This window comes from Hydra vulgaris, chromosome 07 (assembly GCF_038396675.1).
Source record: "Hydra vulgaris chromosome 07, alternate assembly HydraT2T_AEP".
Classification (NCBI taxonomy): Eukaryota; Metazoa; Cnidaria; class Hydrozoa; order Anthoathecata; family Hydridae; genus Hydra; species Hydra vulgaris.
This window is the reverse complement of record NC_088926.1, coordinates 31,562,501-31,589,606: the sequence shown is the minus strand read 5'-3', so window position 1 is coordinate 31,589,606 and position 27,106 is coordinate 31,562,501. Positions and strand designations below refer to the sequence as shown.

At 26.8% G+C, this 27,106-nt stretch overlaps 2 protein-coding genes across 10 annotated transcripts in view; one reads left to right on the top strand and one right to left on the bottom strand.

Annotated features, from left to right (window-relative positions):
* LOC101237339 (receptor-type tyrosine-protein phosphatase delta) overlaps positions 1-27,106 on the bottom strand; it is a 544,974-nt gene that overhangs the window by 226,656 nt on the left and 291,212 nt on the right. The gene's annotated exons all lie outside the window — the stretch shown is intronic.
* LOC101239033 (uncharacterized) overlaps positions 5,781-27,106 on the top strand; it is a 161,528-nt gene continuing 140,202 nt past the window's right edge. For 8 of the 9 annotated variants that reach the window (XR_010639666.1, XR_010639665.1, XM_065801633.1 and 5 more), the window contains exons 1-2: positions 5,781-5,912; positions 11,969-12,188. Coding sequence is in view for 6 of the 9 variants with exons in the window: in XM_065801633.1 (XP_065657705.1) it covers positions 12,075-12,188 (114 nt within the window). In the remaining 3 variants the exon portion in view is untranslated. The remainder of the gene's footprint in view (positions 5,913-11,968; positions 12,189-27,106) is intronic. The other variant, XM_065801634.1, reaches the window with a different exon arrangement.

The following is a 27,106-nucleotide window of genomic DNA, read 5'->3' as shown; positions in this document are numbered from 1 at the left end:
CTACAACCAGTAAATCGCAAACCTTACGCGATTCTCTTGATTTCAAGATGCAACTCTTTACTCATACACAAACAATAATAAAATAATATAATAAAGATGTTAGAAGCTCTTTATAACCAAAAATACTTTGTAAATTGTAACTTTTAGCTACTCCGTCTCAAAAGGCTGCCAAACCCTGGTTTATGTAATTTGTGCATTTTTTGTTATACTAAACTCTATTATAAATAATCGAAAGCTGGCGTAATTTTATGGGGAAGAGGGAGTCACTGGAGGTTTGACAAGATAATGAAAAAGAGGAGAGCGAGAAAAAAATAGCGAAAAATTTGTTGACTTAATTTATGGACAGCCTCTTAACGATTTATTGAAGCTATTTAACTTTGTTGTATAAAAGTCTATTATTATTTCACTATGGACATATTTTTATCAAGAATTAAGCATAAAAAGTGCTTCATTATTTTCTAGAAGTCCTGCTTTAGCTAAATGTAAAACAATATAAATAAGTTTGAAAATAAAAAAATTTATAATTTATTATTGTACTTTATTGTAGATATTTAACAAGCACCGATGCTTGTTTATTTACGTTTGTGATTAACGCTGTTATTTTCTCATAACCATGTGAACAAAAATTCTAACGATAATTGTAGTTAAAGTGATTTATGTAATTTTTACGACTGATTTAAATATTCTATTATTTTGTTTATTTTTTGCTATCTTTCAACAAAATGTTTGTATTTTTTGTAAGAGCTAATTCGCTTTTATCTGTCAAATCTAATTTGAAACTTCAAATAATCTAATTTATTTACAAAATAATAACTAGTTATAAGAAAAAAATTAAAATTTTAATAATAATTTTATCCAAATCATTATCAATCATTATTGCAACAATGCGTAACTTAATTAAAATAGTTTTATTTTAATTGGGTTTTACATTGACAATTATTGTTAGATTTAAATTCACTAGTACGATATAAAATGTCTAAATTCATAGCACCAAAGACTTCAATTTTCTTGTTGAATTTTTGAATTAATGGTGCAATTATTAGATGCAGTTAAAAACAAGATCACTCAAAATTAAAAAAAAAGATTATTTAAAAAGAATTTTATGTAAGATTAAGTTTTAGCTTTTGAGATTTCACATAGAAGCAAAAAAAAAAAAAGTATAAAGTTTTAAATAATTATAATTGTTTAAGCCTTAAACAATTATAATTACTATAAGCCTTAAACATATATAATTATTAAAGTTTATAAATGTTTAAGCCTTAAACAATTATAATAATTGCTGAAGCCTTCAACAATTATAATTATTTAAAATTTGATAGATTCTTTATGGATTATGGATTCTTTATGGATTATGGATGTTGATAAAAATTTTGAAAAATTAAGATTTAAATTAAGGTTTTCTATTATTTTTAAAAATTTGAATAATGTTGTATTAATAATAATTTCTTCAACTTGTTTCAAAAATTGCAATTTTTAATTTCTTTTTTGCTTTGGAATCCGTAAAACATGATTCTATAGGAATAAATTTCAAGCAACTCAATTATGGGAATTCTTACTTTGTTCGATTCTTTTTTTTAAATTTAAATCATAGATAGTGTATATAAATTTATTGTGTACTTCTTGCTTTCAGTTTCACTAATATAATATTTTGTATTCTATCTGGTTAAGTAAATTGCAGAAAACTTGCTATTTTTATTAACTGTTAATGGCGTTCAGGTTTTTACATTTTTTGAGCAATTCCCATTCCAAAGCATCTAGGTTTCACAAAAACTATTGAAATAAGTTCCCATACTTTAACTTAAATTTTTAATTGTACGGTTGCAAAAAAAATATTTAAAGATTTTGAGAAAAACAGACTCATATTTTTGTACCAACATGAGTCATAGTCATCTTAATATGGATATTCTATACGATATAGACCTAAAAACATTTGCTTCAAGACCTAGATTAAATTAAATATATATATATATATATATATATATATATATATATATATATATATATATATATATTAAATATATATATATATTAAATATATATATATTAAATATATATATATATTAAATATATATATATTAAATATATATATATATTAAATATATATATATTAAATATATATATATATATTAAATATATATATATATTAAATATATATATATATATATATATATATATATATATATATATATATATATATATATATATATATATCAGGGTGTTAGTCAAGAATATATTTTTACTGGGTTTTTGGTGTTATTAAGAATATTTTTTGTTATTTTTTTATAAAATATTATGAATTTTTATTGATATAGTAATATTACTTCATAAAAAAAATAGGTCATTGAAGTTTAGTAATTTTAAATTCATTAGATATTCTGTAGTATATGCCGTGTCATTGGGCTGACTAACAATCTATATATATTTAATCTCTCTCTCTGTCTCTTTTACATTTGTTGATTTATTTTAAAACTGCCTTGATATATTTTGCACATTTTGAGTTTTTTTTTTTTTTTTTTTTAAATATCTGCACTTCCAACAAGGCTGCCAGCAACCACTATTAGAGTTACTGGAAAAGAAAATATGAAGTTTGTAAAGCAAGAAAATGATTAACAGGGGACTTAAAAGATAGCAAATTATATGAATCAGGAAAACAAGATGAAGGAAGCGATATTCAAAGAACTGGTGTTTAAGGAAAAGAACTAGACAAATGAGAATTTTTGGAGCACTTAGGAACAGTCACAGTAAAAGGATATGGCTTAATCGAATGACGTGTAACATGAAAAAGAATTTTAGTTGATGGCACAAGAGGTGCTAACTCTTTAGAACAGCGCCCTTTATAGTATTTAGTGAAAACAGAAAGAGAGGCAACATTTGCATGATTTGAAAATGGTTGAAGATTGGCTGCATAAGCAGGTCTAACTAAGTTTACAATGTGTTTTTGCACTTTGTCTAAAAGAGAAAGGGCATCATTTGAAGTTCCGCTCCAGATATGGCAACAGTATTTCAAACAAGATTCGAGATTTATAGAGATAAAGAATAGAATCCTGAGTATGATAGTGGTGAGCGCAATAAAAAGATCTGCAACCATAGCAGATGCTAATTTTGCAATGGATTTGATATATTATTTTAAAGAAAGATCCGAAGTAAGAGTTAATCCTAGAAGACAAAGAGTAGATGATTCATTGAGTACCTTACCGTTTATAAATAGACAAAGATCTAGGTTGTTGCAATAACTATTTGCTGAAAAAAAGTTTTATCTGAGTTAAAGTTCACCAGCCATTGAGACCCCCGTGCTCTAAAAAAAAAAAAGGGAAATCCTTTTTTAGCTCAAATGCTTCCTCTAAGCAATCAGAGAGTGTTGGCTTCTTATCAAGACCAGAATAAATGGTTGAAACATTGGCAAATAATGCCACTTTAGATATACGATTTTCTGGGAGATTGTTAATGTAAGTTAAAGAAAGTATGGGGCTAAGGATTGAACCATGAGGAGCTCCTACAGTAATTGGAAATGAAGAAGAGTGTTGTCCATTGAGGATAACTTTTATACTATAATTGGTAAGAAAGGGTTAAACAACCTAAAAGATCTTACCTGATAGATTTTATAATGAGAGCTTATAGAGAAGACCAGCATGCCAAACTTTATTAAAGGCTTTAGAAATTTTGAGAGCAATAGCCTTAACCTTTCCACATCTATCAAATGAATTTATCTGGATTCAAGATGAGTGATTAAGTGTTCGTTAATGAAAGACTCAAAAGCTTTGCTTATAATAGGAAGAAGACTAATAGGACGGTAGCTAAACGAGTTAGATTGCTCTCCAGAATTATTTCAAAATAGGAATAATAGATGCCCTACAAAAGCTAGAGTGATACGAATGTCAAGCATTGGATCATTTTGTTTGTTGACTATATCTGGTAGGATGTGTTTAGTGGAATCAAGAGACGAGATTAATAAAATTCTTGGTGAGGTGAGGTAAAAAAATCTGAACCATGCAAGAGAGATGGATGAACAGATTTGCACTTATAATAAACATGTTAAAGATCTTCCAGAAGTCTCTGGAGTCTAATTTTTGAGATGAAATATGAGATTTTTTGACCTGAGAATAGCAGGATTTAGTGTTAGACTTTATTACAATGCTTCCTAGCAATAGTAAACAGACATCTGTTTTCTAGAGGATTGTTTTGGTGATAGATATAGAAGTAATGGTTATGATTGAATGTTGCAGCAGCACAATGGGAGAAAAACCACAGAGAAGAGTGAGGTTTTAAGTAGTGGGCTTTAACACATGCAGAGTCGCTAACACTAGAGCCAAGCCAATCAGTGTGATGAGCATTAAAGTCATCAACAACAACAATATTCACTGAAAGGTAAAGAGAAAGGGCTTGGTCAATTTAATCAGAAATAACATCCAAAAGAGTCCAGTCTTGATATGAAGGAGAGCGATATAGAACAAAAGAGAAAGGTGAAAAGAGTGAAGTGGTGCTAAGCTAATCCACATAAAAAAATAGTTTGTGGATTTAAACCTAGTTTCCCAATTAATGGCTGAACTATTATGAATTTAAATGCCCAAGCCAAGCATGTGATTATTGGAGTCTTTACAAATCGAAGGTAGGTAACCAATAACACTACGATCATAAGATAAGACGGCTGAACTCAAATTAGTCTCATAAAGAGCAAATAGGTGTGGGGATCTTCGCAAGAGATAACTGAAGAAAAGTTACTTTGAAGACCACAAGTATTAGCGAATGAAAGATTTGAGAACTTGGTGATGAAGATGGTTTTTTGTTTTATAGTTTTTTGATACTTTAGTCATTTTTTAAATTGGTTAAAGATTTTGACTCAAAGCACAGATTGTACTCAGTATACTCCGTTATTAGTCCAAGCAATTGCCCTATTACCAATAATAAACCCTAGGATGTAGGAAAGTGCTTTAAGGGTGGCCTCGACAATGCACACCAAAAGTACGAACAGAGGCACCATTGACGCGCCACATGGCACTGTTGATCCTCTAGTTTTTTACAGCTGTTGATGGAATCAACCTCTCTGTGAGCTGCCTTAGAGTTTGGGATGTTTGACTACCAACCGGCTTCAGAACCATATAACCGAGTTTTGGAGCTGTACCCTTAGGGAGTAATAGAATGAGTTGGCTAGTCACCTACACCAGCCTAATAGATTAAGAAGGGGTGGGAAGCTTGTCAACAGGTAGAATCTGTTGGCACCTTCGTTTTAGAATGTCACATTTAAAAAGTTTTAAAATGGTCACAATTTTTCAGTAAAAGTTAAATTAAAAAAAAAATAGCTAAATGCTCTTCTGTTTTGATATAAGTCCTTCATATCTGGATAGTTACTGCTTTAGCCTAAACCTTTAGTCAATGCTTGTACTGAAGTCTGAAAAATAGTTCTTTCATTATAACCTCATCAATATATTTCATGTAATCGCAATTATGCAAAGATACATTTACTCTCTTGCACTCTTAAAAAAAAAAATTAATTTATACGTTAATAAAGTTTTTAGAAGTAAAAGGTAATTTTTTCAATATTTGAGCCCATTTAAACACAAGTGGTGTAACTCCAATTTTATTATTTTCTGAGTTAGATATGATGTTATGATTTTCTGAGTTAGAAAAATGCATTCTGTTTAATGCAATAATGGTGTAACTTCTAGCTCCTATAGTAACCCATAAATAGCAGAACTTACTACTACTACGCTACTGATTTTCAAATAACATTTGTAGAAAAAATTTTAATATCTCAAAACAAGAATGTGACCTACACCACTTGTGCTTTAATAAGATAATTTGTATCTTATTTTTTGTAGAAGGACTTGCATTTTAAGTAATTATTTAAAAGTTTCATTTAAATCTTTAGATGTTAATGTTTATTTACTGCATTTGGTTTTATCATGGAGCTTATGGTAAGTTTAATTACTTTTATTGAATTAAATGGGTGATGTTTGCATCAAAATTGTGCCAAGGTTTTTCAAATTTTTTTTTTAAATAGTAACATTTTTGATTAATTTTTAACTTTTTAGAATATTCAATAGGTTTTTTTAAAACTGTACTCCCATCCCAACACAAGGATGTCATTAGTCATGTTATACTAAAATGAAATGGCATATATAGCAATCAACTTTATAAACAATATTGACCTCAAAGATCATTTTGTCATAGAATACATACTTTGATCAGATTTAAATGATCATTCATCCATTTATATAGAATTAGATAATATCTGCATCAATAATATTTAACTTTATTGGGTACCTTATTACAATCGTCTACTGATGAAGCAAATGGTTTAAAAAGTTTAAACTCAGTTTTAAAAAACCTTTTTAAAGTTGAGTTTTCAAAGAACAGAACACACACTCTCTTTTTGTATCTATTAAAAACCTAATTAATGGCAAAAATTACAATTAACATTGGTTTCCAACTACTCATAAGATTTTTATAAACTAAATCTCTAATTTCTGAATAATCAAATGTAGTTATCTAATTTCTGAAAACCATATATATATGCACACACACACACACACACACACACACACACACACACACACACACACACACACACACACACACACACACACACACACGCGCGCACACACACCCACACACACAGATATATATAGATATATATATATATATATATATATATATATATCAGAGGTGTACACTAGTGCATCCCGTACTTTTTAACTTTAATTAAAAAGGTATACAGTACTGGCAAAATTAATAATAAAATTGACGATAATTGACAGAAATTTTTTTTTTTACACTAAAAACTGGTTTTTATTCCTCATGTTCAAGATATAAGTCCAAATTTAGCAAACATACATGTACTGTGTACAATTTACTCATTGTGCATATGTTTTTAGTATTTGGTTGCACCACCCTCGCTTTTTATAAGCGCTGCAATTCAACTTGGCATACTTGCATAGTATTTGGAAATTAACTGTGTAATATCCAGGTTGTGAAACTATACATGATCAATGCGTTCGATTAGGTCAACTTAGTGGTGGTGACCTCGTTTACTCTGTCTTTCAGATTGCGCTATATCCCTTCAATTGGGTTTATATCAGGACTTTTTGCCAGCCAGGGCATCACCTCCATACCGATGTCAACAAAGTAATCCTTGATGATGTTTGAAGTATGGCAGGGTGCCCCATCTTGTATGTAAATGCAGTTCCCATCAGGAAACCAGTCCTCAAGTTGAGGAATCAGACGAGTCTGTTTAGCATTAGTACTGTTTAGCATTCATCATGCCATCACTCTCCCAACCATGACTTTAGTTAGATGTTTGACCTTCTGCACCAGACACTGTGGAAGAAGTTCTTCTCCTGGTCTTCTTCTTGCATAGCAGCAATTGTTGTCCAATATTTCCAATGTTGGTTCATCAGAAAAGCATACCTTAAACACAGCCAACTCATATACAGTGGATCACACAAACTACTTTTGTAGGCTTGCAGTTATTACAATTAATCATATTCTAGTAGTTTAAATTAAGTTTAATTTAATTTGTTTGTTGCTAATCAAATTTAAAACTTATTCTTCTGGACAGTATGGAAGTAATCAAAGATTTAGACAACTTACCATTTTCCAGTCCTCCACTGTTTGTGTGGCAAATTGTTTGGCCCATAATAAAGTTTAATTTTGATATTTTTCTCAATTATTGTAATAATTTGGCCAGTACTGTATACATTAAAGAAAAGCATAAATTTATCGGAATAATGGTAACATTTGCAAAAATAGATATGTTTTAAAATTTAACTCGAATGGGGAGGGGGACCAATGTTGTATTATGTCTAGGACTATCCTATATCGGCGGTAAAAAAACTTTGAAAACTTTTTTCATTAATATCGGTAAATATAGAACAGTTTTAAAATTATTAAAGTGTTTCTCAAACCCTCCTTTCTTCAAACCCACCTCCATTCCTCCCAACCCCTTATGTCAGCGTACCTGGTTTTATAAATGCTTATTTAAAATATAAAGGTTATATAAGTTAACAAACAACAAAGAAACTCACATCTCAATCTTTATAACTCTACTAGACGTACTAAAAATGAATGCTAAAATTGAATAAGGTCCTTCTTGCTGTTGAAACGAGGCATTATAGATCTATTTTCTGCTTTTGCACATTTTTTCTCTTCAATTTTATTTTGGCTGCAAAGTAATGCAGCCAAAATAAAATAACATTCGAGTTCACTTTTAGAGCACTCTTCTTTATCATTACTTTTTTCCAAAACCTCATCATAGGTTCTTATGAAATGGCTACTATTTATCATCTCCTTTTTCTTGAATTTCTGTTCTTTCTTACTACATTGCTCAATTACCATTTGCTTTCTTTTAATCTCTGTGTAGTATTTTAATCTTATCATAATTTGAGGTTGTTCTGTGTTTTTTTTTTCTTTACAAATGAATAAATTCTAACTCTGTTATAGGAATCCTAATTGACTTTTTACATTAACAGTTGATATGAACTTTTGTTTCACATCCCAAACAACTTGATTCATTACAGAATAAAATTGCACATTTGCAATTAGTTATATTAAACAGTTGTGACATAGACTTCATTATCTTGTCAGTTTCTACTTTTTTGGTTAATCTTTTTCTGTGAACATCCTGAACATCATTATAAACTTTTTTGATCCCCCTGTCAACAAAAATTATCTGTAAAAATAACTGGAGATGAAAAGTCTGTTTTTTTTTTCCATTGTTACACAACTTCCAATCCAATGGATATACTTTCCTTTCTGACAACTCTTTATAGCTTTACGAAGAACAGCACCAAGAGTTGGTAGCTCAGATGAAATATAGTCTCTTCTATTTCCTTGAGATTTTTATCATATTATTATTATTATTATTATTGTTGTATATTAACATAATATTAACATTATATCAATACCATTATGATATTGATATAATATTGATACATTAAACTTTATTTTTAAAGTCACAGTGTCATAGTTTGTTTTCTACATTTTTTATTATTAATTAGAACATAAGCAAAATTGTTCGAGCGTTTAAAAGTATTTAATAAAATTCTTCCTAAAGAAAACCTATAAAGTTTTATTGTTTAAACATAATTACTATTTTATTTTTGTTTGTTTTTTTAATTTTATTTAAGAATTTAGAGATAAATTAATGAAACTAAATTCTTTGAAAAAAAAATGCTTTGACAGGTCTTGTTAAGAAGCATTATGCTGCTTGCTTTTTTAAAATGTTGAAAGCGTTTTGTCAAGCAAAAACTTTTTTTGAATATTCAAATTATCTTTTAACATCGTTTATGTGACATTTATTCAGAAAATCTTAGGTCAAAAAAAATTTTTTTAACCGCAACTGAGAATTTTTTAAAAAAACAAATTGTTTTATAAAAAAAAGTTTAATTTTGATACGTTTTAAGTTAAATATGCTTTTAAAAATTTTAATTTAGTTTGAAGGAATGTAAAATAGTAAAGCTTTGAGTGTAAAATTTAGTTTCAAATTAATGTAAAATAGTTTCAAAATTATTATTTTTTTCTAATCGTCTGCTAACTTATTTATTACTTAAAATACAGTCTCTCCATGAAAGATTATCATAGATTTGTATAAGCGAAGGGAAACTCAAAAATTTTTTTATTTATAGTATAAATTAAATAAATAGTATAAAAAAAGGGAGAATTGCTTTTGTTTAAGAGAATTCTTTTCACAAATGTATTTTTGTTTCTTATTAATTTAATATCGTGTTAAGTTCTTTTGACCTAATAAGTTTCAGAACATAAGTTACGTTTACGAATATCTTATTGGTAACTGATAAAACCTATATATATATATATATATATATATATATATATATATATATATATATATATATATATATATATATATATATATATATATATATATATATATATAATTTGTATGCAAAAGTTACAGCATTTAAGTCTTAAAATTTTTTCAAATATTACCTTTATGTAGTGTGATGTTTGTAATGTTTACTTTTTACCACTTCTGAACAAAACAACTTTGCTAAACTTAATGCAGCGAACAGTATAAAAAAAAACCAACCATTTAGTTTTTTTATTTAGCACATATTGATATTATTATATGCTAAGTTTCATAGTTTTTTCTTGAAGTTTTGCAAATATTTTTATGTTTTTTTTTTGTCATGTCGGTCGTAACCATGATGGTACAAAAAAATCCAATGATAAAAAGCAACAAATAAATCGACCCAATCAATTATTTAAGAAAAAAAGTATAAAGGATTATTTAAAACTATGTAATTTATGTAAAAATAATGCACTATAACATTATGAATGTCCTCAATTACGGTTTTTGGATTTGATTTTTAACGCTACACAACAGGACTGCAAATAAACATTAAAACACGTTTTCACAATCCTTACACCTTTGAAACCATGTTATAGTATGATAAAATGATTTTTTTTATAACTTTTTTGCTTAATAAAATTTTTAAATTGTTATAAAAACTATTTCTATTAAGATAATTTAAATGAAAAAAATACAACAATTTTATGAAACTCTAAGTTTCATGCTATTTAGCAATTAAAAGCAAAAAAATAAAAACTGTTTTAAAAATACATGTTTTGGGTTGCAGTGGCATCTAATGTCAAATTCAAGTGATTCGAAATTTGCTAAGATAAGAATAATCCTGATAACAATATAGGATTTTTTGGTAAAACTGGCATTAGCTTATGTTATAGTGGCTATATATAAAATATTTTTTGATAGACATTAGTTAATTAATGGGCATGTAGTTTTTTAATATTGTTGCAGTTTGCAACACTAGCAATGAGTTTGTTGCTCAAAATTTGGCATACAACTGCAGCTATCTTATTTTGTGTTTCTGTTGAAAAACTTGTGGAGCTTATAATATAATGCAAAAATTTATATCAATTATATTTAAGAATATTTCTACAACCTTTTTTCTGAAAGGAGGATTAAACCAAATAATAAATATTATTTGTTTATTTTAATGCATCTTTATAAACAGAATTTTTTTCCTTGAAACAATTGTAGATAACCTATATTCAATTGAGGTTGCAAATTGTTTTAAAATGTTTGTTAAAGTCTCGGTTCCACTAAACCAAATAATGTGTAATTTATGTTTATTAGTATTAGGAGAGTTCAGATTTGGATAGTATTAAAGATATGTTATAAAATGCAGACTTTTTTAATGCATCTTTATAAATAGAATTTTTTTTTCGTTTAAAGATTTGTTAGATAATCTGTATTCAATTGAGGTTGGTAGTTGTTTTAAAATGTTTAATAAAGTCTCTGTTCCAGTAAAATGTTACTATTGCAAGGCTAAACTTGTTTATATCTGTGTATGTATAATCAAAAAAATATAAAAATATATATACATAAGTCAAAACGCATTGTAAGTTTAAAGTATAATATATTGGGATTTCATTTGGTGTGAGAAAGGTATAAAAATATATACCATTAGTATTTGCCTGCATTTTTTTTTTAATGAATATGTATATAACAAAAAAGATTTTTTTTTTGATTGCCTAAAAATTGTTAGTGAAAAAAGACAACTTTAACAAAATTATAAGGAATTTGTAGTTTTCTTTAATGGATCATTAACATGGAGTAGCGGGTTAGAAATATGGAATAGGTATACTAATATGGAATATACAAAAAAATATTTAATTATTGTTTTGTTTATTTGTTCTCATCCAGTATCACACTTCTTCTAAAACTGAAAAAAGTCTTCATCACTACTTCAACATAATCTGACTCAGAAAACTCAATTTTTTGTTTTCCGTTTTTTGTCGAATGTTATTTTTACTAAATTTTACAAATATTTATTTAAATAATCAAATGCATTAATTGACAATATAGTTAGTCTACATTTAAAGTTTAGTATTTTTTTATGCATTTTATGTGCACCTTAAAAACATCCGGTTTGAAATCCAACATCTCTTTTAAAATGTTAAATTGTTAATTTTAAGTTTTTTTTTTTTTTAGTGTATTTACAGAAGATTATAGAAAATTTTGAATTAGTTGAATGTGAAGCTCGATCAATTAAATTTAAGTGGCAACTAACAATAATTCTGCATCAGATCAAACATTAATGGTTAAATGTTCAAGGTTTGACGAAAGAGAGAAAACATCAACAACAATCTTAAATATGATTGGTTTTATAACAATAGATAATCTTGCACCAAGTACTAAGTACAAGTGTAAGGTACAATATTTTTAATTGCTCTTTGTTGGAAATCAAAAATGTATTCAAAGTTGAATATTTTAAATAAATTTTACACATCAATTCATATTGAACCAAATTTGCCAGTTAATGTGACTAGAAAAAATGTAAATAACATAGGTTTTTTTTATAATTTTTTAAAGTTTCAGGTAGTACTGGAGTTGTATAAATTTTTTCAAAAAGCATTGATATTAGTAAAACTTATGGATAAAAAAGTTTCATTTGATTAAATATTAAAATAGTTTTGTTGTTTCATTGTTAATTTCAGATTAAAAACAGCATTAGGCTGAAACAATGGATTAAAAATATCATTTTCAAATCATTGTATCAGCCTAATGCTGTTTTAATTTTTTCCCAGTAAACACGTGTATTTTAAAGTCCTAGTGGACACATGTGTTTTAAATGTCTAAAAGTCTTTAAAAAAATGTTTTTTTCTTCCTACATCTTTTTAAATATGTATTAAAAACTTTTTTATGTTTTGATTTAATTTTTGTTCAAGTGATTTTATTTTGCGTGTTTAAGAAATTATTTTTCTGAGAAATTACCCGGTTCACTGCAATTTAAAAGAAAAACAGTTATAATGTATTTGTAAGTAAACGTTTAGTCAGACAAAATTTAGTTATAAAAATATGAAATGTGCAATGAAATATATATTTATTTTACTTATAATTTCTTTACTAATGAATAATTTATGAAATTCAAAATAAATTTCAAAGTCATCATTAGAGCAAAAGTAAATGTTGTCTTTTTACAATATTATCATTTGTTGTTGTTGGGAAAACATTTTTCATACAAAACACTTTTTAAAACTTTTAAAATGATGTTGATGGAACACAGGATTTGTTTAAAAAATTCAAGAATATTTATAGCAGTATTTTACAGTTTTAAGTTTTTAAATTGTAATGTCTGCACATAACAATTTAAAAACTTAATCAATCTTTCTCATTATAAAAAAAGACTTAGTAATTGTTTGTTAACATGTATATATATATATATATATATATATATATATATATATATATATATATATATATATATATATATATATATATATATATATATATATATATATATATATATATATATATATATAAATATATAAATACAAATATAAATATATATATATATATATATATATATATATATATAAATATATAAATACAAATATAAATATATATATATATATATATATATATATATATATATATATATATATATATATATATATATATATATATGTTTATATGTTTATATATATAAATATATATATATGAATATATATATTTATATATATATATATTTATATATATGTATATTTTATTTATATATATTTGTATATATATATATATATATATATATATATATATATATATATATATATATATATATATATATATATATATATATATATATATATATGTATATATAGGTAGTATAAAAGAGCATTTGTAGACATTTTTTTTCAACCATCACACTAACCATAATCTCATATCTTTTTTCAACCATATTCACAACCATAATTTCTTACTCGTTTCAACCATATTCCTATCCATAATCTCATTTTTTTTTTTAACCATATTTTCAGTCATTTCAACCATAAACCTATCCATAGTTTTTAAGCCAAAATAAAAAAATATGAAAATAAAATAATGGTAGTATAACAACCATAATATATTAATATATCATGGTTAAATCATAACTATAAACTCTGAACTAAAAAATTATTTTTTTTTGTAATTTCATAAGTGAAATCTAAGCATAAAAGAAAGCATATCCTATTACAAATTTTTCAGACTTATCAATTCTTTATTATCAACCCAAGAGTTAAGCGGCTCAGGATACCCATACCTCTTTACTAATGATTTGTTTTTGAGTTTGCGAACAACTTTTTCAATTCTAAATATTTTTTGATCAGGTTTTTGCAGTTCTTGTTCATAAAAAGTACCTTGTATTTCTTCACCATTATTATCTGTTAATTTATGTTGGTGGATCTGTGAACTAAATCTGAAACAGTAAAAACTTTCTCAGTCCATCTCGGTGTGTATCCTTTTTCAAACGTTGTCTTCTTTTTTAGTTATCCTAACTCTATTACTAATTGAAAACTTTGGTTTTACAGACTCTGATCGTGCATTTCCGTTTAGATTTAACCAAACGATATTCTCATTCTTTTTATCACTAGCTGCAACTGGTGTCATTTTAATTGAAGAATGTTTTGAGTTGTTGTATTTATTTACTTTTCATCTAAAACATCAATATATTTTCTAGTAGAATTAGCTGAAAAGTATTTAAACATTTTCTCTTTCATTCATTTTCTATTTCAACGTTCAACTACGCAACTTTTTTCTTCATTTTCAGTTGAATATGACTTTATATCTAGCGCTTTACATGCTTGTTATAAATCTTAGGTGCTTCTACTACATAAATTTCTTATATTTTCTTCTTTAAATATTTTATTTAAAGCATTAGCAATATCAACTCCAGTTTATGCTTCCAATGAACAATCCATCCATACTTTGAAAAAACATCTATAACCATTAATAAGTATTTTATACCGTCATTGAATTTGGAAAAAGATTTTATGTCAACTAAATCAGCGACCCATATTTCATCGATTCCATTTACAATAACTTTTCTTTTTCTGAAATGTTTTACAACTGGTCTATGTACTTATAAGTTTGTCAGTCCATTTTAATTCTTTATCTTTGTCTTTTTTACTGATTGTTGGTAGTTTTTTTCAACACCTAATTCATATGGGTTCAAAGAACCTAACCCAAACTTTGCTTTAGATGATATGATTTTATAATACCTCGTTTAATTCTTTCACGCTTGTTGGATTTTTTATAGCATCCATTTCTTCTAGCATAATTTTATCAGCTTCATTTCTTCTTGCTTTGTCTGTAAAGTGTTGATAAGCAAGATCATGATGGTATGCTGCATTATCAACTCTATCTACAGGTTTACTCCAGTCTTTATATGCACCAGTAGAAGTTTATTGTTCATCTAAATTAGTACCAGGACCTGCAAAGTTCATACCAGGTAAATGCATTTTATCTGGAATCTTTGCCCATGGTAATTTTATTTTTTTTGTTACTGAATTAATTGAATTAACTAAATGGCCTCCTGTTTTTGCTGATACAAATTGATTTTTTGTTGTTCCACAAATAGCGCAAGTTCCACGTAATATATTTCTATTGTTTTTACTAACGACACTTCTCTGGTTTAGTGTATTTGTTTTGATTTTACATTTGACACAGTACATCTTATAGATTTCTAAGATATATCATGGACTGTAAATAACAATAAGCGAAGTAACAACAAGTTGTTACCTAAAAGTATAAGAGGAATTATTGTTGGAAAGTCAGATTGTGGAAAAACTACTTTATTATTAAATTTAGTTTTAAGACCTGGTTGGTTAGACTATAATAATTTACAAGTTTTTGAAAAATCTCTTTTTCAACCAGAATACAAAATATTTCAACAACTCTTTGCAAAAAATTACAAAAAGAAGATATTCTTGAATTGTTTAAGCTTCAAGACAAAATAAAAAAATTAAATGCAAATCCAGAATTTATAATTGAAGACATTTCAAAAAAGTTAAATGATAAAACAGATATGGAGTGTAAGTTTTTTGAAACAGCAGAAGATGTACCAGATCCTGAAGATCTTGATATTCATAAAAATAACTTGATGATATTTGATGATTTACAATTAACAAAACAAAATAAGTGTAAAAAATATTATATTAGAGGTAGGCTGTTAGATTGTTTCTATCTTGCACACAATTATTTGATGTTACCTAGACAAACTATTAGAGAAAATGCAAATTTTATTTGCTTATTTCCACAAGTTTCAAAGAATTTAAATCATATTTATATAGATCATGTTTCAAGTGATATGACAAAAGTTGAGTTTAGAACATTTTGTAAAATTGCTTGGTCAGAGCCTCATGGATTTGTTGTGATAGATTTATCTTTTAAAAAAGATTATGGAAAATATAGAAGCGGTTTAAATATTTTTTATATTCCATGTGAATTTTCTAAAAAATAATTTTTCTCTTGTATATAAAAAAATGTATATAATATTGAATGAGAAAAGTAGTCATATAAAAATTAATTTTGCTCGTAAGTAAAGATAAAGATTATGAAATGGCATTAGTTGGTCTTGATACATTCTACAGTTTTCCAAATGTTGATTCTTCAAATAACAACTTTAGATATAGTCCAGATAATGGAGCAACTTGGATAGATATAAACATTCCAGAAGGTAGTTATGAGATTGATGATATAAATAATTATATTGTGGGAAAAAGTACTGAAAATAGTAAAATTATTAATGGAGTTGAAACTAGTATTATAATTTCAGCAGATAATAACATGTTGAAAACAACATTAAATATCGAAGTTGGTTATAAAGTTGATTTTACGCCTAATAATTCAATTAGACTTATTCTTGGTTTTAACAGTCAAGCATATTCAACGGGATCTCATGAATCAGATAATATTGTAAACATATTAAGTATTAATAGTATAAATGTAACAAATGATATAATAGAATCATCATATGTAAATGGAACAACAAAAAACGTTATATGTTCATTTTTTTTAAGTGTAGGTAGTTTCCTAAGTGTACAACTTCAAAAATGGAAACTAAATTGGTTGATCAAGATGGGAATCTGATAAATTTACGAGGAGAAAAATTAGCTATTAGATTTTATATAAGAGAAAAAAAATAAGAGAAAAAAATAATCTTACTATAACAAAATGAGTAAATATACTAATATTAAAGTAAATATTTCACAGGGGCAATTGGGAAAAGTTAAAAAAGCAATTGATGAAGATGGTTATGGAGCTAGTATTAAATTATGGCATTCAGATCTTAATGGTAAGCATGTATTAGCAGTAACAAAAAGATAATTGAATAAAATTACAAAAGCATATGAAAATGGTACGGGTGTAATAATTAATTTAAGTAAAACACAACTAGTACACAATTCTAAAATAGAGGGTGGATTTATTGGTGCACTTTTACCTTTACTTGGTACAGCTGGAAGATTTTTAGCATCAAGTGTTATACCATCACTTGCAACAGGACTGCTTTCAGGAGTAGGTTCAGCAGCTGGGTCAACTATGATTAATAAAATTGCTGGAAATGGTATTGTGTACATGAAAAAGAATGGACAAGGAGTTGAATTAACATCTGCAGGATCTGGTTTCTATTTGAGACCATGGAGTAAAGGAGGTTCTTTAGGTAATGGTTTGTACTTACGTGCTGGAAATGGTTATACACCAACAGGTTCAGGTTTATTATTAGGACCAAATTCTTCATTTGTTAATATTCCATTTTTGAATATGATTCTTTGATTTTTCTTGTAAAAACTCAATATAAAAAATATATATAATAAAATTTATATATAATAAAATGTCAAATAGCATGCCAGTGCATAAGTTTATAAACAAATATAAAAAACCTGAACCATCTTCTATAGTTTTTAAAACCACATAAAGATTTTTAGCATCCTGCAATATTAATAAATGAAAGGTATGATGTATTTGCGCAACAAGACATTAATATAAAATTTTTATCACAGCAAAATGTTGTTTTAAATTTTGGCTTATTTGTAAGAAAAGGTGTTGCATTAGTTTCATTAAAACATGAATTTAGATTAAAAATGTTAAGTTTACACGATTGTGTAATAGCAGAGTCTGTTAATGATATTATAGTAGCAATTGTAAATAATTCTTATTCTGACGTGTTAATAAAAAAAGGAGATTGTTTTTGTTCTGTTAATCTATTGTGTTGATTTTTTTATTTTTCTGTTTTAAAATGGAATACAATAATAAAATGTACAATAACATTTATTCCAACTCTTCCAAATGCACCTGAAGAAAAATCTAATATTAAAAACCAAGATCATATCGCTTACAAAAAATTAGCAAGATTCAAAAAGAAATAGAGCGTGAGAGAGAAAAGAGAATAACGCTAAGTAAAAAGTATCATAGAGCTGTAAAAATAATTTCTGCAATTGATAATGCATTACTAGCAAGCGCTATGGCACTTGGAACTATTGGAATTGGTTTTTTTTCAACAATAATTGCAGCACCAGTAGTTATTGCATGTGAAGGTGCAGCATTAGGAGCAGGTGTGTTATCAATAATAGGAGGACAAATTAATAAAAAAAATGAATTTAAAAGCAGATAAGCATGAACAGATTAAAGTGCTTGCTGATTCAAAACTAAATACAATAAGCAATTATATTTCTAAAGCTTTTGTAGATGGACATATAGATGACAAGGAATTTGAGTTAATACTTGGTGAACTCGAAAAATTTCAGACAACCATGGAACAAATTAGAGCAAAAGTTAAAAATGAAGTTGATGAACAAACTAAGTTGTAATTAATTGACCAAGGAAGAGAAGAGGCTATTAAAGTAATTCAAAGTAAGTTTAATAAAAAAATAGTCACTCAACATTTTTATTGACAAGTAATAAAATATGCAGCATTATATCTATTCTTCTTAGAATGCAGTACACGTGAAACAGATTTGAATAAAAAAAACAATTTGGAACTTCTTGGATTCAGAAAAAGAGGTATTATTACGAATTCAGGAGTTCACTCTATATTTATCACTGATTATGGAAACTTTCAGATATCGACGACTTATAGTGATGATGAGAGAAATAAAGTTAATAAACTTATCTGGAATGAAGATAGTGATTTTTATAGTGTAGAAAGGGAGATTAAAGAATCGATTAAACAATGGAATAATGTTAAGAAACAGGATAAATTAAGAATTATAGATAAATATGTACCTCAATTAGAGTGTGATTTCAAAGAAAAAAAATTAATAAAAAGTATTTTATCAACTGCACTTATACTAAGATTATTAGAAACAAATGATATCATTTATAAAGACTTTGAAATTAAGAATATATGTGGAACATTTGATATTGATTATTTTAAAAAATTTTCCAAAACGTAAAACGTAACGTAAAACACAAAACACAACATAAAAGTTTATGTTGTTTTCAGGTTATAATTTTTAAAAATTATAACCTGAAAAAGAGATCAAATTGTAAAAGAATGAAAGGATAGGTGATTCTAATTTACAGATAGACTTGACAAAGTTGTACAAACCATTAATTGATAGTCAATCTGGAATAAAGGAGGACATATCTAAATTGCAAGATCAAGCTAATCCTTTCGCACTCACTTTTTCAAATGCTTATCCTGAAATAATGGCTGAACATATTAAAGAAATAATGCCTTCTGATGAGGAAAAATTTTTAAAGTTGGGAAAAATTGCAACAGACTATCTTAGGATGTACACTACTAGGTATACTAATAGTAAAAAGTCTACCGACACTAAATTTGGAATACATTCTAAAGAGGGTAAATTATTTATATGAAAAGTTCCAATATTAATAAATAATGATGATATAGATATAAATGGAATAAAATACCAGGTACTCCTGGTCTTTGGGAATTGATAACAAAGTTCAATCCTGAGAAGGAAATATATAATGATTTTGATCTTCAAAATTATTGAGATATATTAATACAAACAGATGCAATAACTACTGATACAGGTAAACCAAAGTCATCTCGGAAAGAAAAATGTAAAGAAATAATAGCCCCCATTTGGAGAGAGATAAAGAGAACTAGAAAGCTTGAATCAAAGGGAACAGGAATAGGACCAATAATTCTTCCTAGTGACCCTATTGCACTAATTGATATGCTTGAATTACGTATAAGCTGCTTGGAGAGCAGGTAATACTGGATCAAGAAATGAAGCTGTTTCGATTTGTAATTAATTGTTAAGACAAGGTATTATTGCTAGTAACCAATATAAGACAATACAAAATTATCTCTAATAAAAAATATAGTGTACATAAAAATGCTAAATGTACAGAATAAAAGATATGTGAAAAAACATGTTATTGATGGTAGTGGAATATTTGATACTATTAAAAACTTATTTAAACAAGCAACAGCATCAAATGTAACAAGAGTGTCATCAGCTATGTTGAATAGGCTAGCTGCTAGCGATTTAGGAAAAACTGCAATAACTGCTGCTAAATCAGCAGGAAAAGAACTTTCAACATCAACAATAGAAGCTGCTAGAGATGTTGCAGTTGAAAAAGGAAAAGAATTAATTAGAAAAGCATCTTCTAAAGTTTCACAACCAAATACAATCATTAATAATAAAATTAGAGAAATACTTTCAAATTTAAATAGTGGAACTGATGAAGTTACACCAAATATAAATAATATAATGATGGGGTCAACAATAAAATCAACAGCTATAAGAATAGAAGATCTAGTAAAAAAAGGTCATGGTCTCACTTGCTGTGGTCTCAGACTTGCATAATTATTTCTATTCAAAATTTTTTTTTATGTATATAAAAAATGGCAACTTCTGATGTATTAAATTTTACAGAAATCCCAACTGTGGATGATGGAATTGAAAGATTTGAATTCCATGAATATGAACCAGTAGCTCACACAAATTTAAATAGCGCTGGAGAAATAAGAATCAACATTGAGCAACAAGATTTGTTCACACTTCCATCTGAGGCTTATCTCTTGTTTGAAGGAAGACTTCTTAAACTTGATGGGGCATCTTATGTTAATGCAGATGTAGTGACACTTACAAATAATGGTATTATGCACTTATTTAGTCAAATATCATATCAATTATGAAACCAAGAAGTAGAGTCAGTTTATTATCCAAGTCAAGCATTAACAATGTTAGGAATGCTCAATGTCCAAATGGCTTTCAATTAGCACAAGGATTAAATCCATTGTGGTATAAAGATTCTTCAACAACAACAGTTGATAACCCAGGGTTTACAGTAAGACAAGCATATATAATTCAGAAACCCACTACAAAGGGAACATTTTCATTTTGTATACCTTTAAAGCACATTTTTGGATTCTGTGGTGATTACAACAAAGTTATTTACGGATTTAAACATACACTAACTCTTGTTAGAAAAGGTGATACCGAAGCAATTTTTAGAAATGCTGCTGCAGCTGCAGGAAAAGTTAATCTTGATAAAATATCATTGTTTATACCGCATGTGATTCCATCAGATGTAGAGAGAGTTAATCTTTATAAAAGTATTGAATCAAAATTATCACTTCCAGTAACTTTTTGCGCAAGGCAGTGTGATACTATAACTGTTCCACAATCTACAACATTTTCTTGGAGGCTTTTAGTAAACAATCAGAAAGATTAAAATCATCAGTAGTAGATGTACAAATTAAAGCAACATTTAATGCAGCTGTTCCAGCAGATACTGAAGCGTTTGCTGTTGTAATATCTCATAAATTTTTACACTTACAATCAGACGAAAATAAAATGAATGTTGTTCATTAGTTTTTTTTGAACGGAGTTAAATAATTTTCTTTATATAATAAAAATAAATTATACAAAGAATATTTACAAAATCTATTAAAAGAAAATAATATCACAAAAACGTCTAACAACTTCAGTACTTTGTTGATGATTCTGTAGATAATAGGTTGATAGGTAAAGAATCAATCATGTCAAAAGCAATAGAAGCAACTGATAAAAAACCAGTTGGTAGACCTAGAATACACCCAGTAAAAGAAACCAAGCAAAAAAGTATTAGATCCGAAATATGAAAGATTAAAAACAATTAGGAAAAAACCAGTCACAGTTACATTAACAAACATGGAAACAGGAGAAATTACAACATATAAATCATTATATAGTGCAATGCTAAGCATGGATGTAGATATTTAGAATTGCGAGATGGAAAAAGTAGATAATGGCTTTAAAATAGAAATAATAAATTCTGAAAAATGAAAAAAAATATAAAATATTTACATTTTTTTGTAAATATTTTAATTAGAAATTTTTTTGAAAATGACTTAAAATCTTACTATATAAAAATGGAAAATAAAACGGTAAAAGAATTAGAACAAATCGCAAAAGAGCGAAAGATTAAATATTATTATAGAATGCAAAAAAGTGAATTATTAGATGTGTTAGTGCACACACTAATACAAACTCCATCAGTCGAACAGAGAAATATATTAGACGAACATATTCCAGATTTATCATCAACAATTTTAACTCCTACACCTTTAGGATAACAAATAGTATTTAAATTAAAGAAATCATCTGTTAAGAATGTTACAAAACAATTTACAGCTAAAGGAATAGAAGCCTACGATGCTTTATCCTTCATAAATGATGCTAAAAATAGTGCTCTTAAAGTACTAAAAGAAAAGAAAAATTTAAAAGTTTATATAGTTCTCCATTGTGAAATGGAGCGTACTGATATTAAAACAGGAGAAACTGTAATCACAACTGGTGTATTTAGATCGAATTATCAAGTTGTATTAGAATCAACAGATTTAGATGAGATTTATGAAATATCAAAGCAGAAAATTTTAGAATCATTATCATTATATCAACAGTCGGGGTCAGGTTGAAGATTTGTTTCTGTTGAAAATATGGATATAAACATTTGTGAGTATAATCCTATTAAAGCTAAATCATACATTCCACTTGATAAAAATTTAAGAACTAAAAATGCGATAATTAATATAAAGAATGAAGATAATCGATGTTTTAAGTGGTGTGTTGCTAGAGCATTAAATCCTAAAGATATTCATCCTGAAAGAGTAGATAAAGAACTTAAAAATCAAGCTGAAAAAATAAACTGGGATAAAATAGAATTTCCAGTATCATTAAATCAAATTACACAATTTGAGAAAACTAATCAAGATATCAGTGTCAATGTATACGGTTATGAAAACTCAGAAGTTCATAGTTTGCATGTATCAAAGAATAATGATTGCAAACATTTAATAGATTTACTATTAATCTCAAATGGTGTTACTAATCATTATTGTTTAATAAAAAGTTTAAGCAGATTACTTTCATCACAAACATCTAATAAACATTGCAAAAAACGCTATTGTAGAAATTGTTTATTAGGGTTTAATTCTGAAGAATCTTTACATATCTCTAAACATATACCTTATTGTGAAACACATGATTCAGTACGTATCGAACTTCCACCGCCAAAATCAACAATGCAATTTACTAATCACAATAAATCAATGAGAGTTCCGTTTGTAGTATATGCTGACTTTGAAAGTTTTATCAAACCTATTGACACTTGTGAACCAAATCCAAATGAATCTTATACTAAGCAGTATCAAAAACATGTTCCAAGCTCATTTTGTTATTATATCAAATGTTTTGATGAAAGAATTTATAAAGGAAATCCAGTTACATTTACTGCTAGTAATGAAACTGATGTTGTTGCTCAAATCTTTGTTGATAGATTAGAAGAAGATATCATAAAAATTTATAACAAAATTAAATTTCCAAAAAGGATGATATTTACTGATGAAAACAAGCATGATTTTAATAATGCAAAAACATGCCACATTTGTGGAGAAAAACTAAATGAAGATAAAGTACGCTACGATTGTCATATTACTGGATAATATAGAGGTGCTGCTCATCAAAATTGTAGTTTAAAATAAAAAATTCCAAAATTCTTTCCAGTACTATTTCACAATTTATCTGGCTACGATTCTCACTTATTTATAAAGAAATTATCAGGAGGAAAGTTGAATTGTATACTAAACGATGAAGAAAAGTATATTAGCTTTTCTAGAGAAATTAAAGTTGGCGAGTTTATTAATAAAGAGGGTAAGAAAGTTGAAGCTAAACTTGAACTTCGTTTCTTAGATAGTTATAGATTTATGCCTGATAGTTTAGATGCTTTATAAAATAATTTAGCAAAAGATAAATGTAAAAATATTGGAAAGTTTTATTCAGGTAAAAAATTAGATTTGTTCCTAAGAAAATGTGTATACCCATATGATTGGGTTGATTCTGTTAATAAATTTTCTGAAACACAATTACCACCAAAAGAATCATTCTTTTCGAGATTAAACGCTGAAGATATAAGTGATGATGATTACTCTCATGCACAAATTGTATGGAAAAAGTTTAATTGTAAAACATTTAGAGATTATCTTGATCTGTACAATGTTTCAGTTGTGTTGTTACTCGCTGATGTATTTGAAAGTTTTAGAGATCTTTGTATTAATATTTATGATTTAGATCCAGCTTGGTATTACACATCACCAGGATTAGCTTGGGATACACCATTAAAGAAAACAAAAATAAAATTAGAGTTGCTGGGTGATAACGATATGATACCGATGATAAAGAAAGGAATACGAGGAGGTATTAGTATGATATCAAATAGATTTGGAACTTCTGATAACAAGTATATGGGTGATGCGTATGATCAAAGCAAACTATCAACATTTTCTGTATAACCCTAGTGTATGTATTTATTCCTTGAAAATGTTTTAATTCGAAAAACATACAGAAACATACAAAAATAAAAATGTCGTAGTATAAAACATGTTTAGGATGTTATATGGGCTCCTTGTACTTTTAGAATAGTATAGATACTTCGTGGCATTGAGGCAATTAAAGACTTATAATATTTGAGAATTATTTTATGGCATAACACTTTTATTTTGATTTTTTTCAAATCTGCTAAAGAGGTTGTAATAAACAAAAAATATCTTGCATAGAGTTATTTTAAGATTATTTTTTACTGAATATTAAAAATATATTTTTCTGTTCTAATCTTTTGTTCAAGTTTTATTATTTGACAATTTGAAAATGTGTTAAGCGGAACAAATTTACCAATAGTGTTTATTCAAAAACATTATTGTAATGGTGTTGTGCAAATTATTACATTGAAAAAAAAAAAAAAAAAAATGGCGGAATGTAAAATTTTTGATTTTTTTTACAACATTTTATGATATTTTTAAATTTCTCAAAACTTCTTTTGTAAAGTTTTTAGAATTTTGTTGAGCTTGAAAACAATTAAATAGTAACAACAAAAAGTTTCTGTTCAAAGTTATTGTCATCTTAACAAAGAAAATAAAATGCCAACAACAGCTTCTTGTTGTTTCATGCACAGTTTTATAGATACCGAACAACTATTGGTTTATCATAATAAAATCAAAGGCGAGCAGTCAGTTTGACCAGCTTACTTATGGAATATGACATCTTTTGTGTTATCAAAGTTTACAAAGAAAGAACTTTAAAAAGAGTTGATAAAAACAAAGTTGATCAATAAAAATGTTTACAATATGACACTAATTTAGATTTAGCAGAGTCTAATAAACTTATTGATTTAAAAAGGTAAAGTAAATAGTTATTTGTTAAATTTAATTTTTTTTGTCAAATTTAATTTTTAAAAATAGCTTTTCGTCAAATTTAATTTTTAAAAATAGTTATTTGTCAAATTTAATAATAGTTAAAAAATAAATAGAAAGCCTGATAATAATAAAATCATTTGTAAGGAAGTTGTAAATAAAGAAATCCTTTAAAAGAAATTGATTGTTACTTTTTTTTTTTAAATAACATTTTCAAATCCTTAAACTATTTTTGTTTTGAGTGATAAAAAAGATATTAGGCATTGTTTAATGTTATATATTTTTATATAGGTTTCTAAAGTTATGGTAATTTAAATTCCATCGCATTAACTTACAATGCTGGGAAATTGAAAAGGGCTGCTGAACATAAAAATGACACAAATGTTCTATTGGAAGTAGATAGCAAAAAGTAATGTTATTCTGCTTGTGTAAATAAAGGGAAGAAATTGCCATGTTATGTTTATGCCAGATATTTTTGAAATAAGTTTAAAAGAATCAAGGTATAAATGGATCTTTTGTGAAGTTGCGTAACATAGCAATTTTTGAAAAATGAAATTTTTTTATTGCAATTCTTAAAAGAAAAAGTTACAAAAAAAGAATATTTTTGGTCATGATACAGTAACATCTGATAAAGAAAATGAAAGTACCATGGAAGAGTCAATCAAACATTTAATTACAAAAATCAATTTTTGTATAAGTATAAAAGTTTAAATAACGTAATCAGAAATTGCGATTTGTTTAAGCATGAGTGGCCACCACCAACAAATGATATTTACAAAATTGCAAAAAAATGGCTTCAATTGTTCTATTCAATCATATATGTTAATTCATATATGTTCAAGTATATATGTTAGCTATTAGGGTTCTAATACAGTTTGATCATAACATATATATATATATATATATATATATATTGTATATTTTTATTATGTGTATTCATATGTATATTTCATTACTAAGGGAGAAAAATCAATGTGTTTTAAATATTTCATAGGATATAATCTATGCTGTTTTAAGTGGTCAAAAACATACAGTAAAATCTTTAGTTTTTAGATCCAATATAATTGAATCAGCGGGTTCAATTATATCGGACTATCAGAGAATTCTTTTGAAGACTGATGGTAAAAACACAAAAACTCATTCCAATACCAGAGCAAAGCAAATTCAACAGAGCTTTTCAAGTTGGTGCGGAAAATTAAAAAAAATGGACTTATACAAATCCTATTATAACCTGGAAATTTATTGATAAAGCGCAACCGTTTAAACCCGGAGGAAAATTATGCAACCTTTGCTTAACAGAAAAGTACCACATAAAAACATCAAAATTGAAATTATTAAACAAAAGAAATGAGGTGGCATCAAAATGTCGACAAGAAAACATATATTTTATAAACAACTTTAATATCATCAAAGCTGACACTGCATAGTATTTTTGTAATTAAATTTTTTGTTGTTATGATTACTTATAATATCTGATAATTGCCATAGGCGTAAAACTCAGAGATATGTTTCTTTAACTACCATTCGTTATTATTTATTTTTACCTAATATAATTTGCTCTACTTAGTCCATTGAGCATTCTCTACCGGCATTTATCAACATTATTATTATTATAATATATTTATGACTTCCTGTAAATTAAATTTTGGTATAAATTATATATTTAA